This window comes from Lepidochelys kempii, chromosome 3 (genome assembly GCF_965140265.1).
Source record: "Lepidochelys kempii isolate rLepKem1 chromosome 3, rLepKem1.hap2, whole genome shotgun sequence".
Classification (NCBI taxonomy): domain Eukaryota; kingdom Metazoa; phylum Chordata; order Testudines; family Cheloniidae; genus Lepidochelys; species Lepidochelys kempii.
Genome location: NC_133258.1, coordinates 113513830 through 113537315, shown reverse-complemented (window position 1 = coordinate 113537315; position 23486 = coordinate 113513830). Strand labels below are relative to the sequence as shown.

The following is a 23486-nucleotide window of genomic DNA, read 5'->3' as shown; positions in this document are numbered from 1 at the left end:
AATGATATTAATAGGCAGCAGGTTTAAAACAAAAAAAGGAAGTATTTTTTCACAAAACACACAGTCAACCTGTAGACTCCTTGCCAGAGGATGTTGTGAAGGCCAAGACTATAACAGGATTCCAAAAAGGACTAGATAAGTTCATGGAGGATAGGTCCATCAATGGCTATTAGCCAGGATGGGCAGGGATGGTGTCTCTAGCCTCTGGTTGCCAGAAGCTGGGAATGGTCGATGGGATGGATCACTTGATGATTATCTGTTCTGTTCATTCCCTCTGGGGCACCCGGCATTGGCCACTGTCAGAAGACAGGATACTGGGCTAGATGGACCTTTGGTCTGACCCAGTATGGCCGTTCTTATGTATTGTGCTTTTCCTGCCTAGCTCTCTAAGCGCATCGCAAAGCAAGTACCTTTATCCCTGTTTGACAGATGGAGAAAACAAGGCACAGAGGGATGAAGTGACTGGTCTGTGGCCACAGAGGACCAGAGCCCAGGCGGCTGGGACCCCAGGGTGGTGCTCTGCCTGCCTATACCACGCCTTGCTGTGACACAGAGGGAAAGGATCACACGCAGCCGCCCCTGTGCCACTGGGAAAACCCCTGAGGCTCTCATAGGGGCCGGCTAAGGGCAATGCTGGAAACAAGCGGGGCAGGAAGACTAGAGGCGGGGCAGAGGAGCCGTAGTAGACAGGACGAGGAAAGGGGCGGGAGGGGCCCAGCTCGTGGGCGGGGCCAGAGGAGCGGCGGGTGGGCGGGGCCCCCGGAGCTGTCCAGGGACTCTGGTGCTGAGCCGGTTCCGGCGCTGCCCGCCGCTTGATTCTGCTGCGTCCGGCTCCTCCCCGCGCGGGCCCGGCCGGGCCATGCCGCCGCCTCCTGCCGCCGGGGAGCGCGCCCCAGCCCGCTAGGCCGCCGGCTGCCGCTCGGGCCCGGCCCCGCGCCTGCCCGCCGGACTGCAGCGGCGGGTGACTGCGGCAGGCGGGCCCGCTTCGCTTCGCCCCGCCATGGCCTGCTTGCTGCTGCGGCTGCCGCTGCTGCTGGCGGCGCTGTGCGGCCGGGCCCCGGGCGGGGAGGTGGCGGCGCCGCTGGCCGAGCTGCGCTCGCAGATCTCGGGCGTGGAGTCGCTGCTGGAGGAGTTCCGCCGCCAGCTGCAGCCGGACGAGGCAGGCGGGGGCCGCTGCCGGGGCGCCGCCTTCTCCGCCCGGCCCGACGCCATCATCCGCACCAAGGACTCGCTGGCGGCGGGCGCCACCTTCCTGCGGGCGCCGGCCGCCGTGGCGGGCTGGAAGCAGTGCCTGCAGGCCTGCTGCGCCGAGCCGCGCTGCTCGCTGGCCGTGGTGCAGCGGGCCGGGCCCCAGGGCGAGCCGGGGGCGCTGAGCTGCTACCTCTTCAACTGCACCTACCGCGGCCGCGCCGTCTGCCGCTTCGCGCCGCACCGCGGCTACAGCAGCTACAGCCTGGAGCCCGCCAACCGCACGCACCTGCCCGCCCTCGGCCCGCGCGGGAGCCCGCTCCCCGCCCTCAGCCCGGCAGCAGGTAAGGGAGGAGGCTGCGCTGGCGCCAGAGCCCCGGGGGTATCGCTGCTTTACATTGGGCCCGCCCCCCAGCAAGGGGGCCTGGTGTGTGGGACACTGCGCTGGGGCCCCTCAGCGAGCGGGAGGGCTTGGGGAATTGGCTGGACAAGCACCTGGCAGGGTTGGCTCGGTCCTGGGGACGAGATGGGCTCTTGAGCTCCCTGCATTTCCTCCATTACAGCAAAAAGAAAAGGAGGATTTGTGGCACCTTAGAGACTAACCAATTTATTAGAGCATGAGCTTTCGTGAGCTACAGCTCACAGCAGCTCTCAGCCCGCCCCCGCTCCCGTTGTGCTAGACCTGCAACGAGACAATGGCTCTGTCCCAAAGAGTTTACATTGGCAGCTCACCTGAGCCGGCTGTTCTCAGGGACAACAAGGCCAGAGCCTTTCCGGAGAATTGCTGATGTCTGATAAGCAGAGGGTTGGGCAATCTGTTAAGGGGATGAGTGCGGTATAAAAGCTCCCAGGGCAGCTTTTTAAATAGCACAATTTTGTCACTGTTTAAAAGAGTTTTAAATAAACAGGGGGCTCGTTTTATATATAATGTGGTTAATACACCAACAAACAGATTGCAAAGAGCTGTAGGATAGTTGCTGGTTATGGTACTAATTGCACCCCTCTTTTTCTGAGAATTTTACAGGAGATGTTGGCTGTGCATCTACAGATAAGGCAGCTAATCATAACAGTTTTAGCCCATATGTAGAGCAATCTGATTGAGGGGTCAGTCCTTCAAGGTTCGAGGTGCTAAGCATCTCACCTCTTATTTAAATCACTCAGTAAGCTTGGGCACAGGTGCCCCAATTCAGCAAGGTACTTGAGCATGTGGCTTCCTTCAAGTCTTGATTAGTTTCACTGACCCAGCCTTGTTAATGAGATCACACTTAGTTCCATGGCTCTTGTTACTTCTCCCATATCATAAATAGATACCAAGGTAGGGGAAGAGAGTTTATGGGAGAAAAAGATCCTTATTATATATAAACTCTGGGTAAAATCCTGCACTTACTTATTCACATGACTAAAATTACTCAGATGAATAGTTCTGCTGAAGTCAGTGGGACAACTCCTGAGTAGCTTTACTCATGTGTGTAGGTGTTTGCATGATGTGGCTCATTCTGCAGTAATTATGAGTATGAGGAAAATAAACTTTGTAGCTTTGCTTCAATATGAAACTTAGTACCCAATATTCAAGATGGCAGTTCAGTGAAGAGCTAACAAATTGAGTTAAAACATTCATGAGCTCAGCATTCATGCAAGGATAAAAGAGATTATCATATTTATATAGGGTCTCATGTGGAATTGAGAGTTCTTAGCACATTTGAAAATTCAGCCCCATAATGGTAGAATCTAGCAAAGTAGAGTTTAAGGATTGGTACTGTGGCTGAGCAAGATAGACTTCACGCAAAAACAAAACTGTTAGAAAAGACTTCTGCAAAGCAAACCCAGGGAGGAAGATGACAGGGAACCAAATGCTATTTTCTTCTGTTAGAGTTTTGCCTGCTTAAGAATTTCAGTATCAGATCTTATAAGAGGAAAAAAAGAGAAAGAGGCTCCACAGACAGCCTAGAGATATATAAGCAGAATTGATGGTACTGTTAATCTTGAATCAACCAGATAAAGAGAAGCAGCTTCCAAAGCAACTCAGTGCAAGTAATCCAAAGAAATGAGATCTAGAAGAAAACATGTCTGAGGATCCAGCATTCAAGACTGTTCTCTTCAGGATTCCTGACATCTGAAGCAAAGCTCTTGGACTCACTGCTTCACCTCCTACAAATGTGACCTGTTATTAGAAAATAATATCTTAAAGGACAATCTATTAAGCTTAGTTATGGTTTCAGTACCTTTTCATGGAGTACAAATATTTCCTATACATCCTTTCAAGGAATTCAGTATGTCTACCCAAGTAAACACTTAGTGTATGTGCATTATTGAGTAGCATGACATTTCAGTAACATGAAAACACTTAGTAATAGGTGTGAATGAAGAACACTCAGAAACACTCATCTAAGGCTATGTCTACAGTATGGACTTTACAGTGGCACAGCTGTATCGCTGCAGCTGCGCCACTGTAAGGTCTCCTGTGTAGCCTCTCTATGCCGGTGGGAGAGAGCTCTCATGCTGGTATAATTAAGCCACCCCCGAAGAGTGGAGGTAGCTATGTCAGCGGGAGACTCTCTCCCACCAACATAGCTTTGTCCACACCGGCTCTTTTGTTGGTGAAACTTGTGTTGGTCGGGGTGTGGTTTTTTTCCACACCCCTGACCAACAAAAGTTTTGCCGACAAACATGCTAGTGTAGACAAAGCCTAATACTATTTGCCCAATAGGACAGCCACTTGGGTTGGAGACTTTGGACCTGATTTTCCCCTGTTGCACCAGTGTTATGCCACTACAACTTGATTGAAGCCAATGAATATTGAATAGTGAATATTAGTTCAAAACTATAATGTAGTTTCATCATGTAACTAATTTGTTTAAAATTGTTTTTCTATTAAAAATCTGTCTAAAATCTTTCTTAAAAGGTAACTTTCATGCTTAATGCAATTTTAATAGCAATATGAAAACTTAGGTAAGTTGACCTCCAATTTATGCTCTTCCCCAGTTATGTTTTTATATGTTCTTCACCTCAGGATGTCTAATTAAGAAGGGCATGATCTTTAACTCATTGAAGTAAAAATTTGTACCAGTAGTGTCAGGCCTGCCCTTGCTCTCATAGACATAATTTGCAAAACTTCTGTTGGAATCAGTGGGAACAAAATTAGGCCTATAATACCTGATCTAGACTACACTTCCTCACAACCTATTTTTTTGCTCATTACTTTAGAATTAGGATAGAAATTTGCCTTCTGGCCCAAACTTGTGAGGTGCTCAGTGTCTTGGTATTACCTATCCTCCATCTGATTCTATGTGGGTTGGCTGTGATATCACAAATGGGATTATAACTGCTTAATACAATTAGGTAGGAGCTGAAGCAGAGCTGTGAGGCAGAAAGGCCATTTATTTAGATTTCTGTCAGCCATGACAGGAAAGAAAAACTGAAGATTGTTAAATTGAGGTCTAATATGGTGCTGTCCTTTCATTTTTGAATTAAACTGAAAAGTTCATCTAAAAGTTAATATGAAAATGAAGACATGTCTCCTCACATGTCATGCTGTCACTTTACATGCTTTACAATAAGCTTTACATTTCAAGATTTTTCCTCATACTAGAATCACACTTTACCTATTCCTGTTCTTTGATGAATCCTGGGTTCAGAGCACATTGAATCTTCTTTTACCTATCTTTTCATTTTCTTGAGATATATTTAAAAGATGTCTTTTAAAAAACAGCATCTTTATAATCCTAAAATATGGTGTCTCTAATGTTTCACTGTTAAATTCTTTGAGTAATTTTCAGTAATCTCAACCTAAATTGTATTTGTAATTCTGAAAGCACCTATTGGCAGATTTAAACTTTTCAGTACAATTGCATCCCTTGTGTAATTTCACTGAAGTCACAGATGTTACAGTAGGTCCTCTGTTTTTGCCTGGTACAATATCCCAGGGTTCTTGTTACTGATAAAAAGTAGGGGAATTAATATTCAGGTAAACTGATGTCAGCAGGAATGTAAGAGCTTTTAATAAAGCGATCTTTTTACAACAAAGCCTCCATTCAGATGCCATACCAGTACCACCTAACATTTATTGGTGACACTCCAAGTCTGTGAAAGAAATAGGGGAAAGGAGATCTGATTAAATCTGCTGTTGTCTGCATAAAAAGGGGGGAAGGGTTCCAAAGCTATAGCTCCTTTTCCTGCAGACAGACAGCTATACAATCTGAGAATGTTAAGTTGTAAAATCAGCATATTAGTATCCATATTAAAGCTTAATAAAGCTAAAAAATAGAAGTTGAAATGCACACTATGAACTTGATCTCCCTTCCTTGTGCTTTGTCATCATTTACACCTGTGCTGTGTGAGTGTAAACTGGTACCAAATGAGAATCATGGCATTTTGTATTCACTTTCTATAGGTCTAAGTTATTAAGGTTGCCTGACCCTTCCCTGTTTTCAGTTGCTTATTAAATTGCCAAGCTTAAGGCCCTTGGGCTGAAGTTTTTCATGTTGCCTGTCTGACTCAGGCTGAGTTTATTTTGAAAGATTCAGCAAAAGTGGTTCAACTGTTGTTGAGAATGAGATTAAGGAAAAATATGGTTCAACTATTTTGTTAATGTTAAATTCCTACAACTGTTTCTTTTGCATTTGTTCTTTAGAGCATGGATTTGAAATTTGGCAGGAGGTTGCTCTGGTGTCAGGGATGTGCTTTTCCTTGGACTAATTTGGGTGGATTTTCAAAGTTATAAGCCTGTGAAAATTGTTTCCACATGCTCAGTACAGGTTGGTTAGAGGTTGGTAGCAAAATTCTCCAAATATTCTATGTCCACAGAGCATGTTCCATCCTGGGTGAACAGGACTTCTGCAACTGCTATGGGGCCGAGCACTGGAACTGAGGGCAGAGAGATTGTTTCTCCTCTTTTTTCAATGCTACCCCTCCGTGCTCCTCCCACGCATTGTGGAGAAGGAGGAAGCAGTATGATTCAAGTGTGGGTGAGGAGCAGGAGAGGAGGCAGGGACAGGCACAGTGGGAGACAGGGACAGAAACAGAAGGAGAATGGAACTTTGTCTCAGTCGAGCATAGACTGGACTGTGCTGAGGGAATGAATCAGGAAAGGAATGCAGAGTGAATGAAGCTGGTTTCTGTAAGACCTGCATCAGTTGTTGCGGAAGTTGGAAGATTTGTAGTGGAGCTGGTTGGGAGTTTCCCGTTGGAATGACTTCCCACAAAAAAAAAAAACAAACAAACACACACACACACCTCAAATTTTCTTTTGGAAAATTGAGTTTTGCTGGAAAGTTTTGATTTTTCCATCAGAAAATCATTCCCACCTCCACAGCTCCCCTGCTTCTAAATAGCCCACCAGGTGGGCTGCTGGGAAGCCTGACTCTGCAACAGCCTGCCTGGTAGGCTGCCTCAGACCTGGGGATTCAGGCTCCTCAACTCCAAGGCAGCCCTCCAGGCAAAATGTTCCAGAGCTGTGGCTCCCAGGGCTTCTCAACTCCTTGGCAGACCACCAGGTGGACTGCTCTGAAGCCAGGGCTTCCAGGGTCTCGGCTTCCAGGGTCTCAGGAACCCAGACGACCCCCAAATTGCCTGGCTCCATAGTGGGTGGGCTGAGAGGGTTCCACACCGCTCAGGGAGCCTTGGAAACATTTTGAAAATGTCAAGACAAAGTGTCATTTCATCTCTCTTTTGGAACAGAATAAATATATTTGGGCTTTCCCACAGAATGGGAATTCCCCAGTTTCTGGCCAGCTAGAGTAGGCAGTGATTGAGGCAAGGAACTGCAAGAAGTGAAAGTACAGTCCCATGGTTGGGGCACTTGAATGTTGCCCTGGGGATTAGAATCAGGGCGTGCCTCTGCCACAGAATTCCTGTGTGTTTCTGGGCAAGTTGCCAAAACCAGTGTTTTCCAAGATGCCCGCTGTTTACCTGATTTTCTGGATGCCCGTCTTGAGAGACTGGTGGCCTGATTTGTAGAAGTGCTGTGTTCTCACAACTGAAGTCAGGGGGAACTGTGCTTTGAACACAGAGTGCTATAAAATTCTAAATATTTCTAGATATCTCAAGTTAGTCCTTCAAAATTAGTGTTATTTTTCTGGCCTTACTTCCTCTGTGCTTTAGTTCCCCCATCTGTAAATTAGTGATAATACCACTTCACTGTATTGTTTGAAAATAAGTGAATTAATGTTTGTAGAGTCCTCAGTTCCTAGAGTGATGAGTACCATAAAGAGGCCACAAGGAAATTAATAATCCTGTGTTCATTGTTGGATCTGGAAGATGTAAAGCCCTGGGACCACACATTGAATGTTGTGCTTGTATATTTTATATACGATTTATGTTGGCTTTGGTCCTCCTAAATTAAATAAAAAACACTTCCAGCCATCCTACTTGCTGTATAATTGTTGCAACTGAAGCATCCCTGTTTGTAGATGAGGTTTCATAGCATGAAGATATACCAGTTTTCTCCCTGGATGAAGCTGGCACATCATGCAGCAGTTTACCAGTATTGCCACTTAGACATAATTAAACCTTGCATTTAAAAGTTAAGGACATGCTTCTGTCTCTCAAGATTCAAAAGGGCATGGGATTAGTTTACATTGTAATACTGTTTTAAAAGCCTCTGTGTGTGTTTTAATTAATTAAATCTTAGCTTTTGGAGAACTTCCATGGATTTTTTTTCCCTTCAGCCTGTGTTGTGAATTTAGGTTGCTTATAGTCAAACTTCTGACAGAGCATGTTCAACTAACAGACACAAACACACTGAACTTATTTAATGCTGAACAGGCAAAAACATAGGAACTCAGATTTTGAGGGACAGGAAACTAACTGAGCGCTGAAAGCTGTTTTCTCTACCTTTCAAATCAGAGAAAGGCAGAATAATAAATCAGTGTCTTACGTAGAATGTTTATTCTTTAGTTAAATATGAACAATTCTGTTTCCTCTGATGAATAACTATTCTATTTTTTTTAAAGAAAACGACAAACCTCCACGCAGCAAGGCAGGACAAGATATTGTGCTGCAGTCACCAGTGGACTGGGTGATTTTGGATGGCCGAGAAAGCTTAGATGACCATGGAATCATACAATATGAGTGGACTTTGCTGCAAGGTGACTCATCAATTGATATAAAGGTACATATAGTATTGCATGCAAAAATCAGTTATTTGGCTGATAATTGTATTCAGTTCAGTTGTAAATGTAGATGTTTAATGTTAGTCTATTCACAGAGATGTGGTTCGTGATCAAGTTAGTATAAAAAGATTAGAGCCTCATTTTTCTGACTTGCCAGTAGTGATGAAATTGTATAATTAATGGTATGAGAAATTATGGTCAAATAAGTAGATTCAAAAATTCTCTTAATATATTTACTCTCTCTTCTCCAGACAGCTTCTTTTTCATGGCAGTTGTTCAGCTTCTAGGATCCAGGGTAGGGGTACCTCAGTAACTTAGTTATTAAAACAAGGTATTTTCACCAACAACTTGTTGGAAGAGCTTATAGAGAAGCTCGAAGGAAAAGTCACACTAAGGACTATCTCCAGTAGGCCACACCAATCCTAAGAGACTGTTTTAATTTATTACTAAGGTTTCCAGTACAATTTTGTTTAGTCTTGAAATTTAACACCAAGGTAGGGATACCACATCCTGGCCCAGCACCTGAATGCTGCCATGGCTGCACAAAGAGACCAGAAGAGACCCTTAGCTGGCTGGGGAGACTTCCTATGGGACAGACATTGCATAAGGTTGTGATAGTGGCTTACCCAGGACTCTTCACAAGTATGAGCATTGAGGGCATGTCTGGGACTCAGCCAAGGGGAAGAGGGGGATGTCAGGGATAGGAGGGAATGGGCCACAGCACATAATGCTACCAAGATTCTGGGTAATGCTGCTGCCCATATACAGGCCACAGTGGTCCCTGGAACAGCCCAGAATCAGGAGAGCACAAATGCCATTTAAAACCCCCTCAGCCAACCCTTTCCTGGGTTGCACCTGTGTGTGCTGCGCCTCCAAGAGGTGCCGCACAGAGTCAAATTCTCCTCATTTACACTTGAGCAAATCTGATCTAACTCTGTTGACTTCAGTGAAGTCACTCTGTATTTGAAATGGTGTAACAGAGAGCAGTATTTAGCCCAACAGCTGTCAGACAATGAGGCCGTGTCTACACTACAAAGTTTCATCAGCAAAAGCTGCCTGTTTGGCAACAAAACAGTGGAGGTGTACACACTACAAAGCTACTTTTGGCAGCAAAACTCTGCTGTTTTGCCAACAAAATAAAACCACCTCAGTGAGAGGCGTAAAGTCTTTTGCTGCACAGTTAAAGTGACAAAGCATCACTGTAAATACTGCTGTTTGTTTTGTTGACAGAATTGGCTTCCGCCAGTATCCCACAATGCCTGCCGTGACATTCTGCTTACTTTTTTGATCTCTACAGGCATGCACCCCTCCCCTTTCAAAGCTCTGGGCAGGGGTTCTGGAACACTTTTTATAGAGGGGGTGCTGAGAGCCATTGAACCAAATTGTAAACCCTGTATATAATGGAAACTACTTCAAGCCATTCCTCAGCATGGAGAGCTCACAGAGCTGCTCAGGATGCCTCTCCTGGCCGCTGAGGAGGCTGTGGGAGAACTTGGAAGGAATCACAGACAGAACCATAGGCAGGCAGAGCAGGCTGCGGAGAGACTGCTGTGCGGAACAGAGCCAGGCCTGACCTGTGTGAGGTGGGGGTTGTCCCCCTCCCCCAGGATAGATCAGTCAGCCTACTGTCTCCCCTGCTCGGACACACCACTCTTCTCTCCCTGCCCCCACATGCTTCAGTTGAAAAAGTAGCTGACAATCTACTAGTATGCCCCTGGAACAATGGGATTGAGAAACCTGCATCATGTGACACTGTACGTGCCCCATGAGGCATTGCAAACACTCCCCACAGCACCCTGCCCCAGTTGCACAGTGGGATAGCTGCCACACTGCACTGCTCTCTGTGTCGATGCAAGAGCTGTTAGTGTGGATGCATTCTGCCGACACAAGGAGCTAGTGTGGACATGCAACAGCGGTTTTAATTAAAGCGCTTTAATTAAAGTGGCATAACTTTTGCCAACAAAACTTTGTAGTGTAGACAAGGCCTCAGATTTTTAGTCCCTTGGGGGATAATTTAAGGTTTTACTGTATTTGCATATGGATTCTTATTAAAGGTCCCCATATCACAGCTAAAAAAAGTGCTTTATAAACTGATAAGAAAGCATGTGGATTTCTCTGATGGTTAGTCATTGAATTTATGTATTGGAATATATCTATTGCCACACTACTTGCAGAACATACAGAATGGCATTTTCAAAAACGCTCAGCGTTAGTTAAACCAGTCCTGAAAATCTCACCTGCTATCACCAGACCCACATCACAAAAACTGCAAACATAACTGAGCCAATTTCCAATCATCCCAGTGCTAAATGACTAGAGGTGATTTCAAAACTTGAGTCTGTCACATGTCAATGTATCATTGCTAGTCTGTTTATCTTAATTTAATGTTTTGTTGATGTGGAATTTAGAAGGTCTGGAAGACATTAATTAGGTATGCATTCTCCATAGGGGAGTTGAATGAAATTCAAAGAACACCTTTTACCTATTTTGTGGATAAACTGAATCGCTCATTATTCAGGCCCCTTTCAGGATCACTACATTTAAATAATTTTTATAGAATAGTATTGAAAAGAATTAGTTGTTATACAAAAACCAAAAATGTGTTTTTAAAAAGTTCCTTTTAATTAATATGCACTATGGGAGTATGCTTCCAGAACACCAAAAAAATCTAAATCTAAAGTATGTATGTTTAAACAATATGCATTAATATTTTTATCTTTGATTCAAACTTAAGTATAGTCAATAAAATGGAGAGGTCAATCTTGGAATTATATAAGCTTGCAAAAGTCACATTAAAGTCAACGGTAGTTTGGTGTGTGAAAGGACCACAGTACTGGCGCCAAAGTAAATACCTGTGAAAGAGTAGATCTGCTCAACAAAAATAAACACTTTTCACAAATTTATGCTTAATAGGTGAAATCCTGGCTGCACTGAAGTCAGTGGGAGTTTTTCCATTGTCGTTGATGAATTCAGGATTAATGGATAATTAGCAGAGATCACATTAATTTATTAGAGTTTAGGTAATATTCATAATTATTCATACAAATATTCCCTGGTTTTTTACCTTGACTTTTATTTTGGTATTTGACTTTTTTTTATTGTCCATTTTTAAAATGGTACATAAATCCAAAAGCACCAAGGAGACTGGGGTTGTGTGTTTAAACAAGATAAAAGACAGCTGTTACATTGCACTTACGTACAAAAGAGCAAGTAGATGGCACAGAGGGAGATAGGGGTGATTATAAACAGATCCTGTCATATTGCAGCAGGCAATCAGTAGAAAGAAACTTTTCTTTCATGATAATTTAGCTAAAGAATAATTTGCTTGTCAAATTGCTGCCTACAGAATGTAGTCATTGAAGTATGTGACAGGTGGCTTATTATAATTTTCTGGGAATTTGCTGCTTAGTTTCAGTCAAGGATTAGAACAAGATAGATCCAGGACCCTATCCCAGTGGAAGGTGGAAAAAAAGGGTCATTAGGCTTGTAACAGGGCTGGTCACCTTCTATGCACCCCCTTATCACCACGAGTGCTTCTGCAGCATCCTGCTAATAATGTCTCCCTCAAAGGCCTTCTTATACAGACTCCACATGCTTTTTTCTGAGGTCAAGAAACCTCTCCTTGGTATCTTGGTTTATTCACAGAAAATAACTCAAAATAAGACTCTAAGTGCTAAATTAAAGTCCCACAAACAAACATTTCTCTTCCAACTCCCAGACTTCCCTGCCTGGGGAGCTTTTGCAATTTCCATTACCTGCTCAGGGTCCATCTTGTATTAGCAGGCTACTCCCACTCCTTCTGCTAGAATCTTAACTCCCAGGACTCTTTTTAGCTAGAGTCTCAACTCCCAGGACTCTTGCCCACTCCTAGCCGTCTCTGATCTCTTCCCCTCTGTGCCCCCCTGCTGCCCTTTATAGGGAATTACTTGATCCTACTCGGGTGAGGCTCATCCTGTAATCAGGATTTGGTTAGCCCTGGGCTATCCAGCCCATGGAGCAAACTACCCTGCTCCAAAATAAGAATAAGTAACATCAGGGAGATTAATTGCATGAGAAGAGAAAAGTGAATTTATCAATAAACCATGTTATAAAGCAAGCATTAATTCTAGAGTGCTATTGTCGTATGTGCTGAAAAACTCCTGAGGTCTTTCAGGTTTTAAAAAATAATTGTAAATGGATAAAATGAAAGAATTCCACAGAATTTCTCTTCATTTTTATTAGTGTTCAGCATTCCTTACATTGGGCTCAGTACTGTAAAGTGCTCAGCATTCCTTACATTGGGCTCAGTACTGTAAAGTGCTCAGTGCCCCCCATTATATACCATGTATACCCTCAACTCCCATGTTGAGTATGTCACACTTTGCAGAAGGTGCTCAGCACCACAAGTCTGTTGAGAATAAAAGTTCTAGAACGTTCATGGCGGTAACAATTAAGCATCATCATACAGTAGCAAATACTAAGTAACACTTTGAAATAGGCACATGCATGAAAGGTTAAGTCATGACCCATACATGGTTTTGGAAGATTTATATGTAAAAGTTCTACTTTGACAATGAACAGATCTGTGTAGTGTCCCACTGATTTCAGTGTAGACTGTAGAAGATCCACATGGGTGAAAGGGTGTACCCGTGCAGAGCTACTTGCTCACTGAGGCCTAAGTTTTCAACTAGTCCAATTATGGAAGAACCTTTTCATGTCCCGAAATTACTTAACCTTACTATTTTTTCGATTACACCATTTTTAAAATGGAATATCACACTCTAGGAGGATAGGGAATATGGTTACAATACGATAACTGCATTTCTCTGGTATGATAGATGCTTGTCTTCAGTTTGTGCTTCGGGATGCACCTGGGACTTGTGGTTATCTTTAAATAGCCATGCGTTCTTCATTTGTATAAATTCACCATTGGTTTTTAGCTTACTGTTTTCTAAATACTGGAGAACATGTTACTGTGTCCATGGCTGGTATGTGGAATTGGTGACTAGATAGTTGGTGTCAAATTAAAAAAGCCACTCAACATTTTATGGAAACTGTCATTTTATACTGGTTTTTTTAAATTATTGTTACATTAGTTTATAGGGTAACAGTCATTTCTGTATGCAGTTTAAATTAATATTAACTATAAGACATCCTTTTAAAAACATTTATGTTCCAATGCCATTTATAAATATTTATTAATATTTATTTATTTCATATTATCAGAAGTGCCTTGATGAAACGTTGGGCACCTTATACAATTTATAAAAGCATAAAAAAAGTTCAGTTTAAAAATTTAACACACTCACATTAAGGAAAGCCCATTTTTTCAGTGACTATTAGTGAATTATCTTATACATAACATGCTAAAAAAAATTATTATTTAAATTACTAAAGAGGCATTGAGCCAAAAAATTTAGGTGAGTAAATATACTGTAGACAAGAGGCCTGATTCTTAGTTACACCAGTGTCACTTTACACCTCTCTGGTGCGTTACGTAGACCTACATTCCTGTTCTGTAGTGAAGTGATTTTTAAAATTTGCCATTTTTCTTTATTTACTGTTTTTACAATTGAAAGTCCTTTACATTTTAATGGTTTTTGAGTCCTTTTAAACATGGCAGGCATGAATAATTGAATTTCAGTGACCGTATGTGGGGAGTTAGGCACACTACACTAATTGTTAACTTGATTTGTGTGCATAAGCACTTGCCAAGATTACAATTCAGCCACAGCTATTCCAAAAACGTTTTAATTCATTCCTCAAATATTTGTCTTGCTCATCTAAATATGTTTTTCCCCAGAACTATGTAATATTAGTTGGTTTTGGTTAGTTTTTTAACAGTTAATGCTATATAAAGAACAATTTAAGGTGTTTTGAACTAACATCTCTTTCCTTCTTGACATTATTCTAATCATTTTCAGTACAGCATTGCTGTACATATTGTTGAGCATTTTCAGTCCAGGTTCTTTTAGGGTATGTCTACTCTCCAGCTGAGAGTGTGCCTCGCAGCCCAGGAAGAGAGACTTGTGCGAGCTCACAAAAAATAGCAGTGTGGATGTTATGGCATGGACAGCAGCCGGCATGGGCCAGTTGCTTGAGTCCAAGACCACCTGGCCCTCTGAGTCTGAGCTAGGGAGGCTAACCCAAGCTGCCACCCGCTATTTTCAGCACACTAGCTTGAGCAGAGCTTTTGTGAGTCTGTCTACCTGGGCTAGGAAGCTCACTCCTAGCTGCTGTGTAGACATACCCTTAAGGGCTGGCCTACTTGGGGAAATTGACTGGAATTGCTATTGTGGAATAGGCTGTTCTGCAATAGCTATTCCAGAATAGCTTTCCATGTGCACACTCTGTTCTAGAATAGAAGGAATTTTATTCCAGAATAATGACTCTGTTTCGGAAGCCCAGTAGTTATTAGGGAGTACAAGTGACTTTTGATCAAGAATAGTTTTCTATCCCCATTGGTTTTCTCCTGTTGACAATACCTAATGAAAATGCAACAAATTGGTTATCATATGGATTTTGGATGATGCCCTGTATTACAGCGTTTAAACAAAATAAGTAGCTTCAGCTATAAGTGCAAGAGCAAAACAAGCAGTGACTGGAGACAGCAAATCTACATGTACTATTTTGTCTAGACACTATACCCGGCAGCCCATTCTGCATGCTTGCTGAGCCTCTCTGATCTTTACCTTGTTCCCAGATACCCTATTGCGCCATCAAAGTTTCCGTGGACCACTCCATTTATGTCTTGCCCTGGTCCCTTTGCTGGTCTGTCTCAGTTCCCATCCCACCACAAGTACTTTCTGGCACATTTTTTTGCCCTGTCTTTTAGTGTTGTGTGCCATAATCCCTCTGCCCTAATGGCCCTTTCTGGCACTCTGTCATCTGTGTCTTGGCCACTCTAAAACTCAGGCTCTCCTTCCTTTTTCCCACCTGATAACTCCAGTGCTTTGCCTCTGGCTACATCTACACTCAGAGGTGGAGGTGTAATTTCCAGCTCAGGTAGACATACCCACGCTAGCTCTGATTGAGCTAGCATGCTAAACATAGAAGTGTAGCTGCAGCAAGACCGTTCCGAAGGATGTGCTAGCCACTCTGAGTGCAACCCTGCCTGGGACCGTAGGAACTTGGGGAGGCTACCTTGTGCCACCACAACTATACTTCTATGTTTAGCGCACTAGCTAGATCAGAGCTGGCATGGGAATGTCTAACTGATCTGGAAATCACACCTCCAGCTCAAAGTGTAGACATACCCTTAGTTTCCTGAAGCAGCTCCAGAGTGCTCTCTCAGCTTCCACTGGCTCTCCAATATCCTCTGTCTCAATTTTCTTTGGATCCATCCATGTTTCAAATACTGCCAAGTCAGAAGTCTTAAGTATCACACAGTTGCAATATGTAGTGTGGACAGGATTTTAAACATGTTCCCTAACTCCGTTAAAGCCTTGGGGTTAAGATTAAGGTTCCGTTTCCACTACAAATTATACTTGTTTTATAAATATATTAGGAGACATGTTCAAGGCTTAGTCTGGTTACAGAACATAGGTAAACATCCCTTCTACCTACAAATTGCAATGAGATTCCACTGCTGGATCCTCATTTGGATTGAAGCCTTAGAGATTATTTTTTAAAATACATTATTTATCATATTTTACATTAATGTACACTTTGGAGCATTAATAATAATTGAAGTGCAAGGGATCAGACTCAGGGGTAATGGATCTGCAGAGATTTCAGGTCAGGGGATGTACGTACAAAGGTGGCGTAAAGCTCACGTTTGCAGTCCGCTAGTGCTGGCTATGTTCAGGGCAAGACCCTCTGTGCAGAGATACACCAGCTGCAAATGGCCCCAGGAGGCTAATGCATAGCCAGTGATCAATATGATGCAGAGATGTCCCAGCAACCCCTCTTTATCTCTGATCACACCCTCTTTTCCTCTCTAGGGAAGGGGAGCATCTATATCATATTTGTACCACTGGAGGATGCCCCTTGTATTGAGTAACTTTACTGTCATTTATAACTAGATGTGAATATAATCTTCTGTATAATAACTGTGGTGTTTTCCTGAGGCAGACTGACAGACTGTGGGCTTTGGAGAAGGCTTGGCAAGTGTTTAATCATTCTGAGATTATGGTTCCTAGGCTGCAGACACTTACTGGTCAAACAAATGAATCAAATAAGGGGAAACTATTTGTTAAATACAGTGGAATCTGGATTTTATGAAACCCAGTCTAACTAATGACCAGTAGTACAAACCATTTTTTCCCCATGGGGAAAAAATAAATCACATTACAAAAGTGATGTTGGTGAAGAACAAGTTGACACCCTTTCACATTCTGATGCCTTCAGTGTATTGGAAATCACTTTGCAGTGATTGGAAGCATGAGAAGAAAGTGATGCAATGAACCATACTGCAACTTATGCACCATACCTGCTGTCATTTTGAGGTGTTCGATTTTTTTGAGCTTTTTGATTTTATAAACTCTTCAATCCCAAATTAGTTTGTAAAGTAGGATGGAAAGGGCTATAATTTAATCTCTTCCTCTCCACAAAAATGAATTCTCTTTGTTAATGTGCTCTTGAGAAAAAAGAGAGCACTTCCAAAATGACAGTTTCAATATTTCGAAAATCTCAACCCAGCAGGAGACGCACCAACAAACAATGCAGGGTACTAGTATGTCCTTATTGCATCATTTTGCTGTTCTCTTCTTGTGAGTGAAACAAGCAGGCTCCTGAAATTTAAAGATTCTTTAGGGAGTTGCTGGCTCAAAGAATTTGTAATAGCAGCCTAGAGCCTTTCACCTGTTGGTCACCAGTGTGAATTTAGCCCAGGACAGTAATGAACAAAAGTCACTCATCTGATGAGTCTCTTTGTGAATGTAAGCTTTCGTGAGCTACAGCTCACTTCATTGGATGCATACTGTGGAAAGTATAGAAGTTCTTTTTATACACACAAAGCATGAAAAAATGGGTGTTTACCACTACGAAAGGTTTTCTCTCCCCCCACCCCACTCTCCTGCTGGTAATAGCTTATCTAAAGTGATCACTCTCCTTACAATGTGTATGATAATCAAGTTGGGCCATTTCCAGCACAAATCCAGGTTTCCCCCCCCACACACACACACAAACCCACTCTCCTGTTGGTAATAGCTTATCTAAAGTGACCGCTCTCCTTACAGTGTGTATGATAATCAAGGTGGGCCATTTCCAGCACAAATCCAGGGTTTAACAAGAACGTCTGGGGGTGGGAGGTAGGAAAAAACAAGGGGAAATAGGTTACCTTGCATAATGACTTAGCCACTCCCAGTCTCTATTCAAGCCTGAGTTAATTGTATCCAATTTGCAAATGAATTCCAATTCAACAGTCTCTCGCTGGAGTCTGGATTTGAAGTTTTTTTGTTGTAATATCGCAACTTTCATGTCTGTAATTGCGTGACCAGAGAGATTGAAGTGTTCTCTGACTGGTTTATGAATGTTATAATTCTTGACATCTGATTTGTGTCCATTTATTCTTTTACGTAGAGACTGTCCAGTTTGACCAATGTACATGGCAGAGGGGCATTGCTGGCACATGATGGCATATATCACATTGGTGGATGTGCAGGTGAACGAGCCTCTGATAGTGTGGCTGATGTTATTAGGCCCTCTGATGGTGTCCCCTGAATAGATATGTGGGCACAGTTGGCAACGGGCTTTGTTGCAAGGATAGGTTCCTGGGTTAGTGGTTCTGTTGTGTGGTATGTGGTTGCTGGTGAGTATTTGCTTCAGGTTGGGGGGCTGTCTGTAGGCAAGGACTGGCCTGTCTCCCAAGATTTGTGAGAGTGTTGGGTCATCCTTCAGGATAGGTTGTAGATCCTTAATAATGCGTTGGAGGGGTTTTAGTTGGGGCTGAAGGTGACGGCTAGTGGCGTTCTGTTATTTTCTTTGTTAGGCCTGTCCTGTAGTAGGTGACTTCTGGGAACTCTTCTGGCTCAAGCTGGGCCATATCCAGCACAAATCCAGGTCCACCCCTCCCCCCCCCAACACACAGACCCACTCTCCTGTTGGTAATAGCTTATCTCAAGTGATCACCCTCCTTACAATGTAAGCTATTACCAACAGGAGAGTGGGTTTGGGGGCGGGGGGGGGGGGGAGGGGAGAGAAAACCTGGATTTGTGCTAGAAATGGCCCAACTTGATTATCATACACATTGTAAGGAGAGTGATCACTTTAGATAAGCTATTACCAGCAGGAGAGTGGGGTGGGGGGAGAGAAAACCTTTTGTAATTGTAAACACCCATTTTTTCGTGCTTTGTGTGTATAAAAAGATCTTCTATACTTTCCACAGTATGCATCCGATGAAGTGAGCTGTAGCTCACGAAAGCTTATGCTCAAATAAATTGGTTAGTCTCTAAGGTGCCACAAGTCCTCCTTTTCTTTTTGCGAATACAGACTAACACGGCTGTTACTCTGAAACCTGTCTTTGTGAATGAGTTGCTAGCTTCAGTGTAGCTCCCCGGGGTGGTAGGTATCCGCATCACAAAGTGCACTGTCTGAGTTGGCAGTAACGGGTGTCTTTGTTGGTAGTCTTAAGAGAATGTAAGGGCTGAACCAGCACGAAAATAAAACTATCCTCAGAGTTTCCTCCTCTATTCATGAGGTTTGTGAAGAGGGGAGGGAAACTTGTCCTGCTTCTGATCTAGCTGAACATGTTCAGAAAGAAATAAAAAGATCTCCAAGGTTATAAGTGAGACTGGTCATGCATGTAAGTCCGGCAGAATTGGGCCTGTGCTTTTAGTACTACTTTTGCCTTCCTTCTTCAAAACAAGCCCACTAGTTCATTACTTAGCATTGTTAGAAAAAATGCGCCTAAAGAGAAAATCTAGTAGAATTCTAGAATCACACAAATATAGGCTAATTTTACAAAGGCAGAAAACTGAGTTTGAATGGGATAAAACATTTATGAGTAGCACGAGTGCATTACCTGAAGGAAATTGCAAGGGAGTTATGAAAGTAATTTCATAGCCTAGTGAAAACCGCTGTTCATTCTTTAATCTGCTGCCTCTTGCCAAATTGCAGTTTACTAACAGCTACTCTTTGAAGCCAAAATGAACAGTTTAAATTGCTGTGTTCCTGCACATATTGTTCCTCAGAGAATAGTCAGATTATCACACTCACACTGCATTTGTACACAAGAAGAAATAATAGGTTTTTTACTTTGGTGAATGGTGCTAAATACATTTGAAGAAAATGTAGTGGTTCTGAATTTTTTTTTTAAATTGTCTGTAAAACAAAATGTAAGAATATTTAGAAACCCAGGAAAGTCTCTTATAAATTTTTAAATAATATGTTCTCTCAATACAACACAAATTTGTGAATCAAATGGTATTTCATTCCAACATAATTCAATGTTTCAATTATTAGAAAAGTAGTTTCACAGTGTGAGGAGGAAAGCTATTTGAATATTTTGTCTTTTTACCATCAAAATTATTGGGCTTGTAGAAATATATAGAGAGAGAGAGATTACTTTAATATTTAATATATTGACTTACTATAGGTGGGGTAGGTAGCACTCCCTACTCTTCAAGTTGCCTCACACTTTCCATTATTAAATGCTGTTTCCAGTTGCTCATACCTTCGCCACACTTTAACAGTTTGGGCTGACAGTTTTCATGCCAGATGCTGCCTCAGACTGAATCTTTATGGAATAAAGATGAAAAGAATAAAGCAAATTTTGATTCATAAAATCAGTCTTCAGGCTTACCAGGTGTTCACCTGCCTATATCACCTGCTGGATATACAGTCCAGCATCACCTGCCATCATGTGTAACACCTGCTCGATATACATTGAGATATGAGCTTACTTCCCTTGGAAGTTTGGATAGCCTCTCTAGACTCAGAAAAACTTTCTTTTAGGTGTAGTTGGCCTGATGTGACTGCATATTGTGAGACATACCTAGGCTACAGATGAAATGTGGAGAACCTCTTTCTAAAGCACACACTAGCAGCATTGTGGAATATTACCAAGCTCTTTAAATACTTTGTCCATCACTTACATGAAAACCCAGTTTTCTAGCCAAATTGTTGCTACATATTTTTTTGCAGTTGAAGAATGAGGTAAAATAAGCTTCCAAATTGTATTTCACCCATCATCTCAGTAGATACTGTAGACGTTCACATATCCTATTTGTTCTCTTAATAACTACAGCTGCAACACGGGATAACTGAGAACAGAGAATTATTACTGAGACCAGTGCATGAAAGCTAAACATTTGATATTTGCAAGTAGAAGGCATCAAAAGATCTAAATGTTATGAAATTATATCTACGTTTGATTGATCTGGTCTGACTTGAAAGAGAAATATTTTATCTCCTTGAGAAGCAGCGTACAGAAGTGTTTCAACTATTTGTAGAAATGTATGACTGGTCCAATTTTGTTAAGGTGTCTATGTCAGTTAATGTACAGTAGCCAGGACTAGAATTTCAAAAATGAACTTTCTGGCTCTTCTCTTTTGATCAGGTACCACAGCCAGGAACATTGAAGCTCTCTCACTTGCAAGAAGGTGTATACATTTTCCAGCTGACGGTGACAGACACTGCTGGTCAAAAGAGCTCAGATAATATCTCTGTGACCGTTCTTCCAATGCTTCACTCTGCATTAGGTGAGAAAATGGTTGAAATCACAGTTTGTGTGACTGCTGCAGTGTGGCATACCTAAAAAGTCTCTTGGGGTAGATGGGAATGCAGATCCCTATCATAATGTCATTTTTTATTTAATAATAGCTTCCTTCCTTCTGTATTCCTATTTCAAATGGGGAAGGGGTTAAAAACACTTTTGGACGAGGGAAGGAAAACCGTCTTTTTATGTGTTTGTATGATTAATCACTTCATTGCAGATGAACATGCAGGGTAGGGCAAGCAAAACATAGCTTTGGTATTGCCATATGTATCAGGCATGTTATGATGGTATATTGTACATTCAATGCAGGATCAATAGAACATGGCAGGGCATATGCTGTTGTGAAAGACCACGGAAGAAGCAATTAATAAGTGTAAGATCCACAGACTAACGATGATTAAAATTTCTTCGTGAATTTGTATTTAAACTAAAGCAGGTTTGGATTGTTTCTTTTTTTTTTATGCTTTTAAACTTTCTTCTGAAATGTTTACAACCCAGGTATTGCAACATTGTGCTAGTGCATGAATGGAAACTGAAATTGGCTAGAAAGTGACTATGTATTTTCAAGTTCTGAAACTGAGACTGCAAGGGGGTGGGGGCGAAGGCAAACAGCATGAATGATGAGAGGAACTTCGATTCTTGAGGTTCTCAGTTTTAGTAATAGGGTCTTTCTACATTAAGGAAATTCGCATCTGTGTAACTATGATTAACTTACACTGGTAGAGCATACTTTGGAATATTACCAGATTAAACTGCACCAGTTCAGCACTTCTCCTTTAGGCATTTGCACTAGTGTAACTAAATGGATGAGCAGAAGAGTGGAAAAGAACCAATTAATAACTTGTACCCTCCACAAATTAATAATATAAATGTACAGTATTCAGGAATTTTCTTTAGACGGTGTTTTTTCAGAAGGGATGAGGTTTCCTTTTAAATGTTCCCCAGAAATGTTTGCAACCCAAATGATATTGATGTGGTTACACTGGTACAGATTTCCTTAATGCAGACAGGGCCTGTGGTGTTTTTAGCACTAAAGATTATAAAATGTGTTTTTCCAAGTATGGTTTTTAGCTGACAGTGTACATTCATACCATGCTTTAAGTGTAGTTGTTGTTATGGAGTACAGCAGTGTAATAATTGATCATTTGAGTTGTTCCCGCAGACTGGTTTGCTGTTACAGTGTCGAAATGCTGGAGTTGATAGCATTTTACAAACCAAAGAAACATGCTGGCATTGGGAGGACTGCTGCAAAAGTGATTTGTAAACATCTGATAATTACAAGGTCAAAATGTGTTGCAGGAAAGCCTTTAATATTTAACAGCAATGCGGAAGTGTCCAGAGATAGACATTCTCATTACCAGAGAAACCTAAATATTAGGGCACGCAGCAATCCATTTCTTTCCAGTTAAGATCATTTGCAAGAATGTTGGCTCAATGCTACTCATGTACATGCTACATTTTGAAATTACGGGGGCTACTCATATGAATAAAGGATGCAGGATCATGTCCTTCATTTGTCCTTTGATGAATTTTGACAAAATACAACACAAAGAAGGAATGCACACAGCTCTAAAAACAAAATTAATATGCATGTGTGTGCATATGTAAAATAACATACACTCACAGACAGGAAATAAATATCCAACTATGAAATGGTGTGTGCAGCAAATGGAATTAAAGCCCCATCATTCAAAATGTTCCTGTGTATTTGACTTAGGAACTGTCCTGGGTTTTTTAACCCAAGCCAGACTCCCTACTGATAGTCTGGGCAAGTGCTCCAGGAAGCGTGGTATTTGCTGCTCTGGATTTTTGTAGAAAACAAACTGCTTCCCACCATTAAGAGCTGCTGTGAAGAGCCCACAGGAAGGAAGCCAACTGCTGGCTTCTCCCTGCTGTTCGAGTGCAGGGTAAAACTTTTCCTTGAATAGCAGCAGTACTATCTAGCCCCCAACCCGGCTCTCTATTTCTTAATTAGAGAGCTTCCCAAACTCACTCACTGAAAGGAGCAGAAGTGCAGAGCTGGGTAAAGAAAGTCGGGAAAGGGGGGCTATTTTGATCTCCCTCAGTGCAGGGGCTATGTTTACACAGAGTTTGAGGTGTTGCAGACCTCTTGGCAGCTAAAACCCCCAGCTCACAAACTCCTGCTGTAGAAAAGCTACCAAAATAGTGAAGAGGGTGCAGGGTCCAGCTCTTCTTTATAGTTCCTGTGTCACCATACATAGTGTGAAACAGCAGCTTCGTTCTAGTCTTTCTGCAGCATTTTATTTTACATGTTGTCTTTCTTGGGTTTTGCTATAACATTGAAATATTAATACCTCTTTAGATTTAGTATCCTGTATTTGGGCTTCCCTTCTTGTAATCTGAGAATTATTCTACAACAGGCTGTGCTGGAGTTTGTTCTCGCTACCAGTTTATCTGTGATGATGGCTGCTGCATTGACATCACCTTTGCTTGCGATGGAGTGGAGCAATGCCCGGATGGATCTGATGAAGCGTTCTGTCAGAACTGTGAGTGCATAGTACACTGTTTTTTGTCCTAGAAGCAATGGCTGG

At 42.2% G+C, this 23486-nt stretch overlaps 1 protein-coding gene across 3 annotated transcripts in view; it reads left to right on the top strand.

The window, feature by feature from the left end:
• The first annotated feature begins 742 nt into the window (after window positions 1–742).
• LRP11 (LDL receptor related protein 11) overlaps window positions 743–23486 on the top strand; it is a 36674-nt gene continuing 13930 nt past the window's right edge. Inside the window, exons 1-4 of one of the 3 annotated variants that reach the window (XM_073337631.1) lie at window positions 743–1532; window positions 8139–8296; window positions 20776–20917; window positions 23316–23441. In XM_073337631.1, coding sequence (XP_073193732.1) covers window positions 1001–1532; window positions 8139–8296; window positions 20776–20917; window positions 23316–23441 — 958 coding nt within the window. In that variant the 5' untranslated portion in view covers window positions 743–1000. The remainder of the gene's footprint in view (window positions 1533–8138; window positions 8297–20775; window positions 20918–23315; window positions 23442–23486) is intronic. The other 2 variants (XM_073337630.1, XM_073337629.1) reach the window with 2 other exon arrangements.